Source organism: Heliangelus exortis, chromosome Z (genome assembly GCF_036169615.1).
Source record: "Heliangelus exortis chromosome Z, bHelExo1.hap1, whole genome shotgun sequence".
NCBI classification, from domain to species: domain Eukaryota; kingdom Metazoa; phylum Chordata; class Aves; order Apodiformes; family Trochilidae; genus Heliangelus; species Heliangelus exortis.
In genome coordinates, this window is record NC_092454.1 from 46,722,676 (window position 1) to 46,742,655 (window position 19,980).

Sequence of the window (19,980 nt, forward strand, 5' to 3'; positions counted from 1 at the left end):
GCCTGGCTGGGTGGTCTGTAGCAGGCCATTATATGAAATGGTTTTGTATTTCTAGGATAGTGTACTTGAAAGACTCAGACACTGAATAATACTGAAAAGTCACAAAGCCACTGAAAACAACCTCCAAAAAGCACCTGCATAAAAATAGGAAGAAAGGAAGGATTGCTAGCATCTCCAAAGTCCTGGTCTCTCAGATTGCTGACTTTCTTCCCTCCTGCTTCACTTGAGATGTGTTTTCATCCCCATTGTAGTAACATCTCTTTTAGTAAAAGACAGAACTGCTGGAATTTTTTCAAGAGCCCCTGTCTTCACTCAAAGATACTGTGCAAGTCTGCAAGTACTATTGCATTGTGCACAGATAGAAGAAGGTAACATGCTTCTCCTACGACTTGAACAGCTGTTCCTCCCTTCAAAGTTATTCCAGCCTGGCCAGTTTCCCCTCAACACCAGAGGGACCTTCTCCAGTAGCTGCCCCACCTCCTCCTGTGTGGCACTTAAAGGAGTTTAGCATCAATCAGCAATTTAACAAAGTAGAATGTGGCTAGGAATCCAAGCCAAAGTACCCCCAGCAATATGTTTAGGCATAAAATCTGCACCTGTAAATGGGTGGCACTTTTGCAGGTCTGTCTTTCCAACCTGCATAAGGGTTCCCAGATTGCATATACAGTTCTCTGCCAATTGCTCTCTTCTAGGTCACCACTCCATCCCTCTTAGTGCATTAGGTGCATTTCAAACTCATTGGCCTCAGACTGAAACTTCTATCTCAGCCATTGTAAACGACTGCATCTGCAGTGAACGCAGCAGCAGAAGTGTTTCAGGGAACATTTTTTCTAACATTATGATCTGATTGTTTCTTACTCCTGTATTCCAAATTTCACCCCAGGGAGAGCCCACAGAATGTTACAAATAAATAAATCACTTCCATCTATCATATAATTCCTATCATCAACTGAATCTGTTAAACAGGGACTTCATAAATGGGTTACAAAGCACAGCTGAGAAGAGTAAGACATTACTGTTTGTATTTCAGAGCTTTACTAATGGGCCACATGCTACTGCTGACAGATTCAGAAGACTTTACTATGACACAAATAAGTTACTTTAACAGAAGATGATGAAAAAATTGCCAGAAGTTCAAACATATGCTTACTTGGTCTACTACCATACAGTTTGCATATACTTCATCATTTTCACTCAGCATGGCAGAAAGTTTGGGTGCAGCAAATAAAGTAGGTGGAGCCTTGAGTTTCCTGAGAATATCAAGGGTGGAATGTCTCTGTTCTGCAAAAAAGAAATTATGGAAAATATACAATTAAATCTCAAACCATTTTCTCCTCATGTATATATAATACAACAAAAATGGTAAAACATTAAGCTTTAAACATTACAATTTTAGTAGTATTTGTCTGGCCTAACAGTTGGTACATGTTCTAAGAAGTCTATAGCTGACAAAACTCTACAACATACCACAGAGTAATTCATATAACTTAAAAACAAATGTTCCTCTATCCCAGTAAGCAAAACCTTCAATTTTCCACCTAAGCTAGAACTCTACTGTAGAGATCTGTGGTTGCAGAAGTACACAGAACAAGATTTATGTGCTGGGACGAAATATGCATGATCCTGGTTTACACATGAAATACCTAACATCTGATACATTATATGAATGCAATACTGTTCAACTGCAGTGAAATAATGACTCTTCTACCCACTGGAAGCAGCACAAATACTAAGCTTAAACCAATAAGGCAGATTACTGTTCATAAAGCAGATTACTGTTCTTAAAACAGAAAACAGAAACAAAATTGTACAAGCGATATAAACAAAACACCACGGATAGTGCCTTTACAGGGAGACAGCAACCAATCAAGATTTGACTCATGAACAAGACGTTTGGGATGAAGACTAATTTCAGTAATGAAATGAGAAATCACTGGTTTCACCAGAAGTCATTAAGAGAAATTCAGAGTTCACTTTTCAATACTGTATCCATGACTGCAGTACTAGAAAAAGCTGCATGGGCTATTTATGGCTTTGAGCAGCAGAAAAGCTAACCAAGTGCTACACTGCTACTCTGTTCTGCAGGCCCAGTTCTCTTAAAGCTGCACGTAAGTATAAAAGCATGCTCCAATCCAGAACTTGGGGGTAGACAAGGCCTCATATTACCCTGCTCTACATTCTGCAAAAACAGCCTAAATAAAAATAATCACAATTGTAATGCAATTTTCCTTATTTATGGTGCTTTAAGTTAGGCATTGCCATTGGAACTAAACTGAGATAGACTAGCCTAACAACGTGACACAGTAAAGTATGATACCCAGCAAAATATCCGAAATCAAAACTCCCAATAAGCTTAATTCTAGTTTGTCAGTTATTAAAAACTATGCAAAAAAAATCCTTCTTAGTCTGCATCAGAAACTTATTTTCTGCACAAGTGGAAAAAAAAGATACCACTAATATTTTTTCCCACGCTATACTCCTAAAGCAATTATAACTGCTTTCAGAAGATCACAGACTCATACAGCAAGGTCTGGGTCAGAAGAGAGCTTTCAAGATCACCTAGTCCAACCCATCTGCTATGGGCTACAATATCTTTCTCTAGATCAGGTTGCTCAAAGCTTCATCAAAGATGCCCATGGCCATCAGAGTGCAAGAAAAGCTATAATGAAGAAACAGCACTGGATTAAAAATTACACTAGTCAAGGCTTTTGGTTCCTTTGAGAAAAAAAAAAGTAGAAAATCCCAGACCAGTATCAAAACTTCAGTGCTACCCCACAGATTTTATTGAAGATTCTATCTCATAAAATCCAATAACAATAAGCTCTATACTTAGAGAAAACTGGAAATTCCCATTTAGAAATGGCACACTATGAATTATTTGGTTTCTAGTCCTACCAGGCCTTGCAGGATCTCATATCATTAAAACATTCTTACACTTCTCATTTTGCTTCTTCCTCCTGAAAGAACTTTAACATGATTTTAGCAACTGCCATCTAGAGAATTATTAAAGTTACAAACCACTTTCTCATGTCTGCCATGATCCCAAAGCCTTTATCTATAAATAGTATAACATCATTGTTTTCTACAGCAGCGCATCAGACTTTGGTAGCTAAAATCATATGGAAATATGACTTGGCAAAACTGGCAGTACTTTCTTGTGGCAACTAAAACTTTCCAAGACCTGGTCTTAAACCAACAACCAGGAAGGGAAAAAACGTCAGGCTCTCTGTTGCTTCCTCTATGCTTATTACCTTCCCCAGCACACGCTCCCTCTCACGTATAAACCCACTGGGCACAACTGGCAAGGCAGTCATTCAGCTCCAGTGCTGTGCTGCAAAGGTTCAACACATACCCTGAAAACCAGGCCAGGCATTAGGGATTTACTAATCACGGGGTAAACCCAAGCCTACGGAGACAGGAGACTTCAGCAGCAATCCCCTCTGCTGGGGTCTCTACAGACAGCTAATGGGCTGTCCAAAGAATTACATGTCCCCAGTGAGAAACAAACAGATCCTTTTATTACTTCACATCTTCATTTACATCATTTTAGCTTTCTGTACGAGAGTAAAAACCTAAGTAACAATTTATGAGGAGAGCTGCAGCAAATATAAGAAGGTATATCAGAATATATTATCTGCAGCACTCTTCGTAGGTAAATCCTTACTGATTATCACTCCTGAATTTCATACTCCTTTCTGGCATATGCTCTAGTCAGTGTGTTGTTAAAGGTAAAATGTCTAAATAAATATATTTCAAATGATCAGACAAAAGCAGAAGGTTATTTTGGTCTTCCTCTTACAAAAAGACCCCACTGTAACCTCCTTGCTCACAGTCCAGCCCCCAATTCAAACATGCATGAAGGCATGACTACATCAAACTAACTTTCTAACAAGAAAAATATTTAAAGACTTTGCTGAATGCAGGGGAGAGCATTATTAATTACACATTGACAGTGCTAGTAACTTATTTCCACCAGACAGGCCTGCATAGTTTAAAAAGTGACAAAACCCTTGCAAACATCCACATCACACACTGCATTCCTACAGCCTCATTAATTGCCTCCAGCCTGCCTTGCTGGCTTCAAGTCATCTCAGTCTCAGGGAGACCACCAGCAGCCCTTCCTCCAGCTTAACACAGGAGCAGGTTGGATAGGTGAGCCATGGCTCACTGCACTAGGTACCAGCAGTAATATGCAGCAAGGCCGTCCTTGCCTGAAAGATAAGGAATATCAACAAAACGCATTTGTAACATCATGCAAGTGCACATGCAAAATGCAAGGTAAAAATTACATGACTACAACACACCAGAACTGGCTCTGGTGCTTAAACAAACCACCAGGCACAGCTCACCAACCTGATCCTTCTGCCAGAGATGAACACTCTTTATTGTGCCATGACAGTTTATTATACAGAACAAAGTAAGGGCATGTGTCCTTTAGCAGAGCCTGCAGCTCTCTGCCATCTGCCTGGTAAAAAGTCCAGACATACATATGCTTTATTTAAATGTGGGAATTAAATATTCCCACAGTGATGGGAAGGATATTCTCCAAACATGAATAACATAAAAGACTTTCACCAATTAATTACTAGGAATGAGTCCTCTCCATTTTCTGTTATGTTGTTGTCTAAGTCACACAGAAAAAACTACATTATTTACCTGGCTCAAGTGCTTATAAAAATACTTAACTTTAAAAAAAAACATGGGATCATCACAGTAATAACTCAAAACATTCTTTATGTTGGTACAATGTATAGCCTTGAATGACCAGTGTCAGAAAACAGTAAGAACGCAACACTGACTTGTTTTTTCACAAAAATAAAAACTTAGATATCTCTATGAAGAGTACACAGCAAAAACAGAAGTTAAATTCATAAGCACAACCAAGTCAGAAGCCAGGAAAGAAAGTAGGAATTCCCTTTTCTACATGCAATGAATAGTTCTCAGACAAATCATCCCACTTACCCCCAGCAATCTGAGCAGGAGTTAATGCGTAACTGGAAGTAATATCTGTGATGTCAGCAAAAAATGCAGACTGCTAAGTTCATGGGTCATGCAGGACTGCAGAAATACTTCTCTAAATCTAGAAGTAGCAACTCAAATTTGAAGAATCAAGTCCATACATTCACAGTGAGGGGAGGTTACAACTGAGGTGACATTTATCTGTAGATGTGGACCACACAACCAGTTTCAATGGGAGATCTGTGCCCCTAATTCAGGTGTTCGAGTGCCACTCAAAAAGTGCAACTACTCATGACAGCAAAATTAAGCAAGTACACAAGAATCACATTAGCCAGAGGGTAAATCAAGGTAAGCTTTGAAGTGCTGTTGTGATAAAGACAAATATTTAACTCTCCAAAATCTCTGAAGTGGAAATAGAAGTACTGTGTTTCCTACATACTCTATGGAGAGGCTCAAGCACCTGGATGGTAGATATCATACTATCATGTTCTAGATGTGGTCCTAAAGTAACAACTAAGAAACACCGAGGATGAAGGCACTTGTCAATCACTGACTTTGATCTTTGTCACCTAAATGTGGGATGTGAAAAAGCATCTGTTTCCAACATGGAATTCATAGGCCTGACATCTGTCCCTTAAGCAAGGTGACTACCTTGCCTACTATACAAATACATATACAAACAGAAATCAGTTGGTATGTCATTTTATACAACACAATGCATATAGTACTTTCCCAAGATGAGGGATGCTTGATTTCAGTTCCCACCACTGCCTACATGGACTCAGCATGTAACTCCCACCTCCCAGCACAGTAGGACAGACTTGTCAAAAACAGACATTCGCAGCACCCTTGAAGGTTGTTAAAGTCTTCAAGAAAGCTCAGAGAGTCACTGCTTCTGAACAGGTAGGACTATGCACCAGGAGAGAAGGGCAGAAGAGACTTGTCTTATGGCCATTTCACATTAAAAAACAAAGTATCATTAGGAGTCTTGCAACAAGGAATGAAACTTTGAGCCCCTCCCAGCCCAATCACTAATACACAGCCACGTTCACATTCTCTGTTGAGCTTAATCAACCCTTAATTATGCCATGAACACGCAGCCTCAGCAGGAGGGAGGAAGTCTGCAACTCATGGCCTCAAAGATGCAGAGCCTGTGCTTGGCTCCTGCTGGCTTCTAGGAGATCCGGAGGAGGAGGGCACCACTCAGCCTGAGATGTCCCCAGTCAGGGACAAAAGCTGACCATGGGGCACACAGGAATTTTAAAATCTGAAAACACTGATGCAGATGGTGCAAAGTGTGAGGTGGAATTTTCCACTTCAGACTCTCCCACTGGAAGTCTAGCCATTTTCCCTCCCTACCTAGGCAAAAACCAGGGACCAGGAAACCAGCAACTTGTTGGTTTGGAGAGGAAGGAGTGAAAGCTGATATTTCATTGCCCAGTTCAGCTGGAGCACCCAGCACAGGTGGGTGAAAGAACGATGACTTCATGACTTTGGAACTGGGGAGGAAGAATCCGGAGGCATGTACCACCAAGCACTACAGGTCTCTTGTTCACTGAGACCAGAACTCCCACATGAGGAAAATGCAGATGCCAGGTATGTGCCCCCCACCTGTCTGTCAGGATCAACTATCCATCTTCAGATACTACCAGAAAAAAATTAAGATCATAAACAAAGACCATTAGCCTGCTCTCCCTTTGCAGAGGCACTTCTCCTACCTTGTGGGCAGCCAGGATTTCAATTCACCAAACACAAGTGAATACTTGAATTTACCACTAAAACATGCACATGCACCCAAGAGCACCTTCTTGCTCCAAAAACCACACACCTGTGGTCAGATGTGCACACAAGCTACATGTGTTGGTATATTATTATCAGGGATGGGAAACAAGTTGCAATACTATAAAATGCAAACACTGGATCTGCATACAGTGATTCACCACAGGTGAGGTATTTTTAAAAAAATAAAATAACATAAAATAAAGCCAAAAAGCTATCTAAAAGTAAAATAAATAACAGCAGTGCTATGGTGGATGGGTGCACAACAAGAGCATTTACACATAAAATGTCCTCATGGCAGATGGAAATCACATGCACCATGCAATTTGCAGCCTATTTCATCTTGTTTGCAAATTGCATGTGCAACCATACACAATGCAGAAACTAAAAAAAAAAAAAACAACATATTCAGAAAGTGTTCTGCACATTAAAATGAGCATTCTGCACACACTTTTCACCCTAAAACTAGGTCAAAGTCTCAGACTGTGTAAACATGATTCTCTTGGCTCATTAACTTTAATGACACTGATGGATCATACTTCTGTTATTTGTTTTCTTTCCCCTTGTTGAAACATAAAAAAGCAATTTTGAGGAAATAAGCACAAATTACAATTTTTGCTATTCTTTCTCTACATTTCTTTGGTTTTAGATGTAGTTAAAATTTATCTCATTAAAGCCTTTCAGTGACAGTTCTTCCTAACAATAAACTTGCTGGTCAGTGCCTTTCAATCTCCTTAAAAACTCCTTTATCATATTATAATTTATAATTCTTATTTTCCTAAGACTTCCCCACAAAGGAGAACAGTGTCTATGTGTTCAAAAACAGTAACTGACCCAACCACCAAAGCCACTTATTAACCTTTTTTGCTTTTTTTCAAGAAAGCAAAATATTTTTCTTCTCATTCTGGTAGGACTTTAGTACATAATTTTTAAAAAATAAATTCCTGTTAGCTGTTGAGACATATTTCAACTAACAAATTCTCCTAAATGAAAACAACTGTAACCAGCAGAGCTTTCTGCAGTCGCTGTCGTGCAGCTCCCAGAGCTGCTCAGTGAGAGCTACACATGCAGTCAGAAGAAAAAGCCCGAAGCAAGTACAGGAAAAAGAAATAAAGTTTTAAAAATAATAATTTAAGAACAATGGATAATTTGGAGAAAGCTTCTTCTCTCTTAACAAATTTCAATACCATTATCTACAAAAGCATAACTGACAGTGTGGTTGACTTCTGAGAGAAAGAAAATCTACTTCATGCAGGCTCTCATTAGCCACCTGCACAGAAACAGACAATGAAAAGAAGGCAGAGCTATGAAGCAAGATTCACTTAAAAGAAGACAGCTTTTTCTACCTGGTCTGGATGCCCTTCTTCGAATCCTCATTTTAGGTAAGGAAGGCCAAGAGTAATTAAAAGGTGAATCAGAGTCAGAGTCCATTTTTGTGTTAAATAAAAAGAGAGCAGATCCCCAAACTTGCACTTTGTTGTTCTCTATAGCAAGTTAAGTCTAAGAGTGATGTAAAATAAAGGAATGGGCAAAAAAGGATCAAATAGCCCACTAAACACTGGGGAGGGACAAGCTGTAAATATTTGCTCTCTTCAGGCTTCCCGGCATGTAGACAGATCAGGCTGCAAATATTAAGGCAGAAGCAGGGAGGTTAAAGTATGAGATCTTCAAGTGGAGCTGCTGCATCGTGGTCCAGAGCTATTTGAAAGGTCACTGTGTGCCAATGAATCATTAACTCACCTTTCCATTTTGATGTAAATGAAAACAATAAGAACTGAGTAAGGAATGAGAAAATAGGTCTCAAAAGTAAACAAACTATTGCAAGTTTTTCAAAGCTTTGTTTTGATGTTAAAAGTGGGGTTTACAAGGACTCTCAAATTAAGGAGAGGCAAAGAGCTAGAATTAAAGAAGGCAAAGCACTACACTAAAAGCACTAATCAATCTCCTGTACCCTGTATTGATGCAGAGTAAATTCTCTCAGAATTTACAGCTTTGGCAGACCCTGTGAAGTTGCAGCTGAAAAAGCAGTGATAACCCACTCAAAGTCTTTCACTGCTATCTATCTAGCTGAAATAAGCTTAAAGCTTAAGTATTATAAAGAGAGATTAAACTGTCATTAGACGAGCTCTCTTTCCAATAATATTTAGTCTGAACAGTGTTTTCTCCTTCACAAAGTCACCATATTAGACAGCGAACTGTAATGTTTTTGTAGAGCTGGCACCTTTACAGCTCTGGTCTAACCTCACATCAATGCACAATACAGCTAGTGACTAATTTATAACAAATCCTCCATTCTCATACAGTCTCCCTGAACAACTCCATGGCAATTAGTATTCAGTAGGAACTCATTATCCCTTCCCCCAACATCTTTGCACTACACAAACTTCTCTTTTTTTAACAGGCTCAGATGTGGCTATACAAGAGCTAATACAAAATAACATGTCCACTATTTCTTAACCAATTCCACCAAACTTTGCTTTTAGTTACCCCACAATGTATGTGGTTTTGTATTCCACATAAAGGAAAAGAGAGAATGTAGATCAGCTTAAATGTCAGTTTTTGGAAGATGATGACATTTGAGCTTGTTAACATTCCTTACTTCACTTCAATTATTTTTCAGGCTGCTGAGGTCTGCAGAGCTACTTCTGTATTGTGTTTCAAGTGATTCCTCAATTCACATTTCAGTAAGAAATAACAATGTATTTATTGAAAGAAAATAATGCAATTCAAATGCAAATTAAATTCAAAACCCATCAGAAAAACACCTACCAAGTTTTCAGGGATAAAATAATTATACTACAAGCACTTCATAAAGTGCACAAATTACATAAAACATAGTTGAAACACACAATTGTTCTGCCCTTCCCTTAACTGAAGTTCTGCCAGCTTTGTTAGGCTTGAAAAGAGTAATTTGCCCCAGACACTGAAAGGCTTAGACTTTCACTTTAAATATTAGACACTCCCATAGACTTTGATTTTTATATATAATTAACAGCCCGGGGGAAATAAAACAGACAATGGGTGACTGAAAATACAGAGAGGATATAAATCCACACTTTCAGCATTCACTTCAAAATATCTCCATTCCCTCAAATGTCAGGTTCAAATTGCACGGATAAATCCCCTGGGCATCCAGGAATGCAAGCACTGACGTGCACCTTCCCACCTGCACACCATCCACGACACTCGCCTGCCTCCTGTTGTGGCCACGTTTTGAAGGAAAAGGAAAGGACAGCACGTATTTGTTGGATCATTTGTTCTCTTAGGAAATGTCTTCAACTGCCCCAAAACAAAAGATTTCCCCTCTACGCAGCAGTTCTTCCTAAGTGTGCTCTCTTGCTCATGGCATAAATTTAACACCAACAAGAATAAAAGCTTTAGCTTCAGATGTGTGCAAAAGGCAGTGTTCCATGGGAAAACAGCAGCTTACATTTAGAGAGAGATGTATGTTTTACAATGGCTTCAAAATTTCTCAACTTTAGATTTTAGCAACTATTCCTTTCTTCTGCTTTATGAGAAATGGTAAATTTTGCTTACTTCTGTGGTATCTTCACTTGTGAGTCTTTTCTCTAAATTGACCAATTCTATTTTTTTTTCACTTATACATTCAACTAAATTTTTTTTTACTCTCTCCCACTGCTCTTCATGGGCTTCTGTTTAATCCAGGAAGGGATAACCAGAACCAAACAAAACACTCACGATGCAGAAATGCAGCCAATGTATTTAATGGCATTGAAGTATTTTACATGCCAAGACATTTACTTTCCCAAATGACCTCTGTGCACCGCATAAACATTTTCACCGACTGCTCAGTTATTGCCTACTTCCTCCCTTAAACTAATTGCATTCATTTAGAACTTTCTAATGCAAATGAGTAGTTAAGGATTATTAAATGATTTTTCAACAGCAGCCCCATTACATAACACTAGAGGAATATAGCTACTAAATTTCTTCTGTGATGAAAACCTGTTCATTTACTCCAGTTGTTTATCCTCCATTTCTTGGCCAAGTTCTTAGGCTTTTTCCCCTGCCTACTGCAATCTCCCTTGAATAGGATCTCACATGGAAATTTGTCAACAGCAGTTTGAAAGTACAGATAAATTTTCAACCTTAACCCCTGTTTCTGAAGGGTTAATTGAATATCGCTCATGTTATTTGCTCTGTTCAGGCCTTGTGAGAGATTATTTTTTTCTAGATTGTAAAACTTCTTTATGCAGCCATGAAAAGATCTCATGCTGCTTTTTGCCACAAAGAAGGGCTCTGCCCCACAGTCTTTGACTAAAAATATTTTTCTTCCCCATTCTTGCACTTCGTGGGATGACCTAACCCACTTTTCACCTGCCACTCTTTGTTTTCACAGTGGTGCCATTTGCATGCAGCTGGCACAAAGATCTGGCAGCTTCCAAGATAAAAGGTGCTTTCTAGCTGGAAAATATTAACCTTACTCTACAATGAAAAAATGTTTTCAATTACGTATGCCAAGGTATAGATCTAAAGATAAAGAACAAATGGGGGGTTTTTTGTGCATTACCTAAGGCTAACACTTTTGATAAATAATGTAATGCCTTAAATTCCTTCACCCAATGCTTGCCAAAATACATCCATATGATATAAATGTTTTTCAGAGATATTGCAGTCCACTGTCTATTGTCTGACTGTTCCCGCAGCTCATGGCAAGACAGAAAGAAGCAGAGAAATGTCATCCGCAGTCTCCATCGAAGGAAGGGCACTGGCACTGGCACTGGCACTGGCACTGGCACCTCCCAGGCACACTCAGAGGACACCTCTGTAGGGCACAGCAGGTGAGCTTGGTCTCCCCAGACCCTGCTGAACTGTGGGCTGGCAGCTCCCTCACTCCCAGGCAGACCAGAGGGAGACAGCCCCTATGGTCCCAGCTCTGGTCCCTCCCCCTAGATGGGAAAGAGACATGCATGGGATGGAAAGCAGGGGTACCAACCCCAGAAACAGGGCTGGAGGGGGGCACTGTTGGACACAGGTCAGGTGAGAGCTGGCTGAAGACTGGCTATGCCAAAAATTCCCTGTCTGGTTTGTTCTGGGCAAAGTGTCCCCTGATATTCGGGGTGAAGCTGGCTTCCCCCAGCTTGGTTTTGCTCAAAGACTAGGAGAGCCTGCAATCATTTCCCAAAGCAGCAGAGAGGGCTCTGACAAAGAAAGATGGTATAGAAACAGCTATGAATCATCTCCATCAGCCTCTGTGACCCACAGGCATAAAAGGCTTTCCTACTTTTTTCAGTTCTTTATACTAATTAGAGCACATCTTCCCACACAGAGAGTCAACCAGCATACCTGGAAAAAACATCTGCATTACCCTAAGTTGGACTTAACAATCATGCTGAAAACTTGGCACATGTAAATTAAAGGCATCTAGAAGCAAAGTGCTACCAATCAGGTCCCATACATCAAGCACCTAATCCTCTTTTCACCTGCCTACAGGAAGATGATGGCTGCATAGACTGCTGTCACCAAGAGCCACGCAGGTCTCATAGGATGGCTTGCTGCATTTACTATTTTTACCACCTCTCATCTCTACCAAAAACCTGGGGCCTTCTTAGCAAAGTTTAATCTAGAACAGTCAGAAAAAACTCTGCCACATTGCTGTTCTCCCTCTTTCCCTTTGCCAAATCACTGAACCTAAAACCAAAAGACACAGAAGCGAGCCCAAATCTTTAAGATCTTGGCAGACAACCTCCCTCAGTTGTACGATCTCTTATTGTTAAATTTCTGATGGGTGATTCATGTGTTTAGTTTAAGGAACTAGCCCATTAATTTCTTTATTTTGTGAACAGAGAGACCTGTTGAGGCCTCCCAGAAGTAACACGGCAGTTTGGGATTTAAACAGCTCAGCAGAGGATCCCAAAGGTCCAAGCAGGCAGTCACTGCCCATCATCACCATGTGTAAGTACTTGGTGCATCTCACCTCTCTCCCTGTTTCCTGCAGCAGGCTCCCCATTCTACATCACCTGCACATGTACAGGGCTGGAAAGCACAGTGAGCAAGGCAGGGACAGGAGGAATGGGGATCTTCTTGCACTGCACACTTTCTATTGCAAACACAAAGTTTCCTCCTGCATGAAGCCAGTTTTCAATACGGTGAAAGATCATTAGCATTCAGCATCACAGAGCCTCTTCCTTCCAGTACCTCTTTAAAGCAGCATATTTTGCTGGCCCAGAAAAGTACCATCCTAGGTGAATTCAGGAATCAAGCCCATGCACATTCTGTCCCTGACCCCTTCCAGCCCTCAACCCTCCCATTCACCACCTCCCTTCATGCAGGTGCTCTCCACTCTTCCATTCAAACAGCTGATGGCAAAATCCACTCATGCTAGAGACTTCTTTTCTATGTATCCCACAGATGCTCTGTAGATAGGTATCAGCAATAGTAAAGAAAAACACAAAATAACTATATTGTACTATAAATTTGGGCCTATTTTTTTGGACTTATCTGTGCAATTTCTTGGACACCAGACTGTTAACGACAGGTGGGACAGATATAACAAGAATAACATTTTCATGTTAAAAATATCATGTTTGTGATATTAAAGGAATGATGCATTAATCTACAATGAGCTATTAGCAATACTTACCTCTTTTGAAAGGCAACTGCTTGTAAGAAGTGATACCTGATAAAGGAGAAATGTACCTTTAAAAATTTAAGACTGTTTTGCATAAACTATATTAGAACTGCAAGATCCTTGAACACACAAAATTGGGATGAAGAAGGGTTCAGGGTTTCTACAAAAGAGAGGCAAAAGTGACCCCCCACCCAATCCTGACGAAATGTAGCTTGAAAGAACAAGTGGGGATGTAAAATGCCTTATCTCAGGCTTTGTCCTAAACTCTTAATCTTGTTCAGTTCACTGCCCCGCTGCCAAGATTTCACAGTGTTCCTCAGATGCATACCTTTCTGATGTCTGGTTCATGACTGACTGCAGATTTTTTTTTGCTTCCTTTTTTTTACTGTGCCCTTTACCTGATGTGGTTTAGGATAACAAGCTCAGTTTAGGATAACAACCTCATTAATACTACTCTCACATGACAGCGGTCAGTGTGCCCTGACTCTCAAAACAACCATCAAGCACTTTCAAAGTACATAAAGAGATAATTCACCAATTTGGTCTCCTTGTCTAGTATCTTTTCACATCAAAAGACTTGTTGGGATAGGCAGTACAAATGTGGATGGAAAGCTCATCAGGTTTTGTCCCATATCCTGATGAAAAGGTCCCTTGAGTTTATTTGCAAAAGCCTGAGAACTAAAGACTGGAGTCAATAAAAACCTCTTCCTGGTTTCAGTTCCACAGAGATCTCTGTGAGTCCCAGCAACACAGAGAGAGCAGATGGCCTCACATGAAAGCAAACCCAAGTTTAACTTGGACCTTGCTCCTTCTGAAGTTTCGCCAATGACTTGGTTATTGACTCTATGCTTACTCTGGCAGTCTGTGCTGACAGAAATTTCACCAAAGACCCATCTCTTTAAAAATCTAATTTTCTATGTTTCAGGAAGATTCAGGGGACGGGCCACCTCTTAAGGAGGAAGAAAGCCAAGACTGTGACTGTTTTCTTCATGAAGTATTTCTGGATTATATTTCACATTTAAAGAGCAGCTTACACATTACATGCGTCCCTGTTTGTTTATTTATGTTAGCATGAAATTTGACCAGGCAGAAGACAGACAGGCAAAAGAGCTTATTTAAACATCAGGGGAGAAAAGCCTCTTTTTGAAAGATTATTTTGTTGAGCAAATTTGGTTTGGATTTTAGGCAGAGGAGGAGGACAAGTTCTGGGAACCCAGACAGCACATGCTTGTGACTTGTTCATTTTTCTTTATGTCTTCCTTTTGAGGTTAACTTGAATTATAATGTCTCAGAAAATGAAGAGTGGAGGAAACCCCATGAAACAAGAACAAGCTTGTTTTAGTTCCCAGTGTTGCTTCTTCCAGATCTCTCCATGGTGTTTTAATTAAGCTCAGTTTAGGCCTGCATCCCAGAAGATTCTAACTCCCACATCTTCTGTAGCTCTGAACTATTCTGCAGTCTTCAATATTAAGTTGTTTATAGACAGCCTGAACAAATGAGATTATGCTTTATCTACTGAGATAAAACTACTGACACATTTAAATGTTTCTTAAAGGTTGTTTCTGGCAGGACCCTGAGCTTAAGCCCAAGTTAAGCATCTCTTCCACACGGTGCAAGGAACCATGCAAAGGCTTCCCAAAGCAACATAAGGATCTCTGAAAACCGCAGCCAAAAAAAAAAAAAGGCAGAATGCCATTGACAGTCATTATTGCAGCACTAAATCTGCAGTTTTCTTCAGCTTTTATTTTTCTCTGCAATTTTCCGACCACCTACCTTGGTCTAAAATGAGTTTTTAAAAAGCCTCCTTTACCTTCCAAAACTTCTTCAGCACAACCTGTCCTAGTTTTTGCACTCCAAACATCCACATACTGCAGTGTCACTTTCTCACCTCACATTCTATGGTCTTCCTTAGTTCAGGTAACTGAAACCTAATGAAAAGATAAGTGATGTGCCCGAGGTCCAACTGTAAATTAACTAAGGAGAGAAACTGAAGCAAAGGCCTGCAGCTTCTGGACTAGAGATGCTGTGGCTGGATCACCCAATCTCTCTCAAAGCATACATAAGGGAGAGGATTGAAAGCTGCCAGGAAAAGATAAAAATGACCACAAACAGAAAAGATATGCATAGGCTTACTCACAGAACTCCTGTGACTGTCTCAGACAGGCAACACTTAACAGGTAACTTTTCTTTTTACCTATCAATAAACATAAATTATTTCCTGCAGTTCCAATGTCAAAACAGGCTCAGCCAACTCAAAACACTCCCAAATGTAAACATTCTCCCCACCAAAACCCAAAGGCAAACACACTATAACAGGAGCAAAAGATGTGATCATAGTAAGAAGAAAAATTAACCATTTCACAGACTGAACAAAAACTGGGCAAAGGAGGGACTCCACACAGCAGGGCCATTTTTTCTAAGATAGTTAAAAAAATAACACCCTTTTAAGTCTCATCAACCATGGTAAGGAAAACCAGTTAAAAAAGAACAGAACAGCAACACTGAAACCAGATTTTTCTGAACATTACAGTGCACCCCTGCTGGTTTACACAGAGGAGAAGATCATTATGTTCTGTTCCTTAAACTGATCTGTGGCTAAACTGAGATTTCTGTGGAACTGTGAAAACCAAAGGCCAGGCTATATTAAAAATGCTTCGGAGGTGCCTGGTCACATACAGCAAACTGCCAAAAATTTGGCATCAGTATTTTTCTTTCTTGAAGCAAAAACAGCAGAGCAAAGAGAATAGATTAGACAGACATCACTAGGTCATTGGCACTGTAACCTGGAGAGCAAGAAAAATATTTTGAAAACATAACATTATCCTGCCTTTCTGAAGTTTAGGAAAAAAAATAAATAGCTATATTTCCTTGGAAGAAAAACTGGAGGTTAGATTTTTCTTATTGGAAAAAAGAAACTTCTGCAGCTTTATAAATGGCCTTGTGAACATCCTCTTTCCAAACCAGCTATGCACAACAGGAAGGAATTAAAAATGTTTAAAAACACATGCCCAGCTAATGCTGTCACATGCCCAACAGTAACAGCATTCATCTGTCATCTCTTAGACTCTCCTCCAAAATGTACAGGGTTGCTGACTCTGAGGATGACAATGTCTGGCAGTAATACATAAGTTCAATATTGCAAAGAAAAAAATAATCCCTCTTTTGTTGCTTTTCTTTTTGTTTCTTTCACTCTGTAATCCCACCTGGTTATCTTTTCTGTCTCTCAAGCCTTCCAGTGTGTTTCTTTCAATTAAAGGAAAAAAAAAAAAAAAAGGTCCTTTTATCTTTTTTTGTTTTTCTTTTGTAAATATAAAACAGATCTCTAACAATTTCCAGGGATGACAGAGAGAGGGGGGAGAAGATTGGCAGGTCCGACTACCACTGAACTCAGGAACCTCCAAACAACCCCCTGTTCAGCCTGATCTAGCAGCCTGTAGTTCCTTTATGGCTGACTCCTATTCCTTCAATTCTTGAATCCAGCAAACCCAAAACCCATCATCAGTGGTTGACATAGCTTCTTATTGGCCCATGCCCACCCTGACACTCACAGACATGGAACCCCAGAGTCTCTCCAGCAATACTGGAGGATGAGAAGCATCTTGCACAAAAAAAAATGAACTACAGTTCTCCAGTCTGAACTACAAGACTCAAATGGTGCCTATGGAAGCAAGGTCCAAACCCAAAGACAAAGAAGACAGCGAGCAAGGATAGATGCCACCCTTTCAACATTGTGCACTCCCAAAACTTTGCTGGTGGTGGGGAAAAAAACAGAATAGTCAATATGCTTTAAAGGGAAGGCTGGGGAAGAAAACAGCAGGCGCAGCAGAGCCTTTCCAGGACCCATAGCTTTCTTAAAGGCCCCTTCCAACCCAAACCATTCCATGATGAGACATGTTTTCAGTAAATGCTTCCAAAAGCCAAGTACCATGTGAAAACAAGAAGTGAGAAGCAGAAGTGAGGGAATTTGTACCCATTCAGAGAGCACTCTTACTCTCATTCTTACAAGTCCTCTTTGATTTACATACAACTTTCTAGCAAGATTCGAGAGTTTGCTCATTTCTATTCATTCTTCACTCAAGCCCCCCTTAACTGTTTTCCCTCTTCCTCTCCCCCACTAACAACCATTTCCATTTCTCTCTTTATCCCCCACTGTGTGCTTTTCTGCCAAAAACATGTAACAACAAATGCCAAGCAAACACTTTTTTAAAAAGTAGTTTAAAACAAACCAGGATAACAAAACTACAGTATTTAGCAATATGTTTACATGAGTCAGGTTAGAACATGCACGATTTTTGCACTCAAGTAAACCAACAAAACCAGCTTAAGTCAACTTGCACATTTCTTGTCACTAACCTCTACTTCCATCTTTTCTCATCCCTTCTCATTTCCACATTTCATCGCACACCCCATAGCCCACTCACAGCCCAACCTGCACTTCAGCTCCATCAGATCTCACACACAGTGCTGACTGGAAGACCTCCAGGCCCTGCTGAGCTCAATGGCAAAATCCCACTGGTTGTCTAGGTTATGAGTGCTTCAGACAACTTGAGTATGCAGCTGGGAGATGGGCAAGCAGCCAGCAGTGACTCCATGCTCCAAACCTTATGCAGGGCAACCAAATTCTTGGTTACTGTGACTCTAATTCTAAAACAAGAAGAATCAATTTTGCTGCAGGTTCTCCACAAGCGAATTAGCTTCTTAAATGTACAAGGTAATTATAATTTAGGGAAGAGACAGACAGATGGTTCTTTTTCACATAAGTACAACAGGGAATTTTTCTTAGTTTAATATAAGCTGAGTTTGTGCTCAGGACAAAAGGTATTTATATACACATGTGTAGGTACAAATGTATGTGTATCTACACCTGTAAATCCATACTTATAATTTTACTTTACATATACATGAGATGCCCAATATATATTTTTAAACATCTGTATCTTGTTCCAGGCTCCTCTTACCATTTCTAACTAACAGTATGAACCATGGCCAAAATCACTTGCTTGTTCCCTGCAGAGGAGTTAGGACCTGCTGCAGCTGCCCATCCCAGCGTCAGAAAGGAGATTGAGCTGGTCTGAAGCCAGCAGGCCTGGCTCCTGTTCCAGCTGTCACAAGCAGTACTGTGCAAATGATGCCTTAGAAGGAAAAGGCATTTCAGGAGTAAGAAAAGGACGTATCAGCTGTAATTTCAGGGTGGAGAACTTCCACTCAGTCAGCTTCTAAGCTACCTTATGATCCCTCCAGATGGTATAATTGGAGCGGAGACTGGAGCAGATGTGGCTTCAGATTAGCAAACCATAATCACTTCCCAGTGGCTCCACACCCTCCTACGCTGAGATACATTCCAATACTTAGGTCTTGCTTGACAAAACAGATTTGATCATATGGGCCATGACTTCTTATGCAAGTGCACTGCATTTCAGTGCAAGACAAGGACTGCTATGTTGTCCTGTGCCCAAAAGCACTGAAGTCAGGATAACTGTGAATAGTAATATTTCTGCTACTACTCCTAGTTTGAAAATTCCCTTATGCAGATCCCATTTTCCTTGGATGGGAGAGAGAAACAAACATGATTAAATGGTTGAAGTATAGACTCTTGGCAGAACAAAAACTAGAAACATTGGTAACTAGATGATGATTTTAATGAGAGTTTATTAAAATAATCTGACATCTTATTTGACAACTATGTCTCTGAGATGACATCAGCTTACATCAGTTTACAGTTCCCTCAAACATATAACACCCTCCCATTCATCCTTTCCCTTCCTGCACACACAGAGCAAGTCTTTATTTTGCAGCCACCAAAGTTCGCAAATGGGCTGTCTGAATGCCACCATCTGGGCTGCTCTACAGGCAAGTGACGCCAGACTGGAGCTCTCTGCCTGGTACAGCAGAGCTCACTGGCAGAGCTTAGTTACTCGTCATCCTTTCATGCCTTTCCATGCACATGTTTGCTCATTGTTTGTGAAGTTTTTGCCAAACTTGAAAATACTCACCTTTTGATTTGAGTTTCAGTCTCTAAATGTATTGCCCACAGCAACTGGTTATATTCTCCTACGAACCTGACAATTCACTTACCACTCTGGCATCTAAACATTTCTCTGTGCTTCATTTCATCTTCAGTCACATATGTTGTCTCTGTCAGAAATGATTTTCAAGATAACTGTTCCTACAACAGTTAACACACTACTGAAAAATCGTAGGGTATCATGATACTGTTGGATACACCACCTATCTATACTAGAGATGCTTCAAAAGAAGGTCCCTCTCAAACATAGATGTAACTGATCAATCTCTTGTCATGAGAGGCTGAAATGTCAATGACTTTCATGTCTTCCAAAGAACCTGCTTTGTGTCTTTTGCATCACAGCATATATCAATAGCTTCTGAGGAGTCAAAATGACTAATTATTTCTTACCTATGCCCAACAGGACATGATCTTCGTTTTCTTTAGAAGGAACCACAGACTCTTGGAAAGGCTAGAAACAGAAAACTTGAGCTGTATCTTTGAAGACAAATAGATTTGTGCTTATTTGCAAGCTGTGCTGTAAGCTTTCAGAATTCAGTTCAAACACTATCAAGCAGGAGTCACTTCATTTTAGCCATTTGAATCAATGCAACAGATACCCCAAGCCACTCCCAGACTCTAAGAT

At 40.1% G+C, this 19,980-nt stretch overlaps 1 protein-coding gene and 1 long non-coding RNA gene across 14 annotated transcripts in view; one reads left to right on the top strand and one right to left on the bottom strand.

Annotated features, from left to right (window-relative positions):
- The window catches only part of ARHGEF28 (Rho guanine nucleotide exchange factor 28), a 127,616-nt gene that overhangs the window by 55,090 nt on the left and 52,546 nt on the right, over nucleotides 1-19,980 (bottom strand). For 11 of the 13 annotated variants that reach the window (XR_011723155.1, XM_071729975.1, XM_071729976.1 and 8 more), the window contains 2 exons: nucleotides 19,746-19,806; nucleotides 1,151-1,281 (listed from right to left, as the gene is read on the bottom strand). Coding sequence is in view for 12 of the 13 variants with exons in the window: in XM_071729975.1 (XP_071586076.1) it covers nucleotides 1,151-1,281; nucleotides 19,746-19,806 (192 nt within the window). In the remaining variant the exon portion in view is untranslated. Of the gene's footprint in view, nucleotides 1-1,150; nucleotides 1,282-8,084; nucleotides 8,413-19,745; nucleotides 19,807-19,980 lie in introns of those variants that run through there. The other 2 variants (XM_071729986.1, XM_071729984.1) reach the window with 1 other exon arrangement.
- Nucleotides 11,488-14,993, top strand: LOC139789373 (uncharacterized). The gene is made up of 3 exons (XR_011723156.1): nucleotides 11,488-11,540; nucleotides 12,546-12,654; nucleotides 14,256-14,993. It is a non-coding gene; the product is annotated as an uncharacterized lncRNA (long non-coding RNA).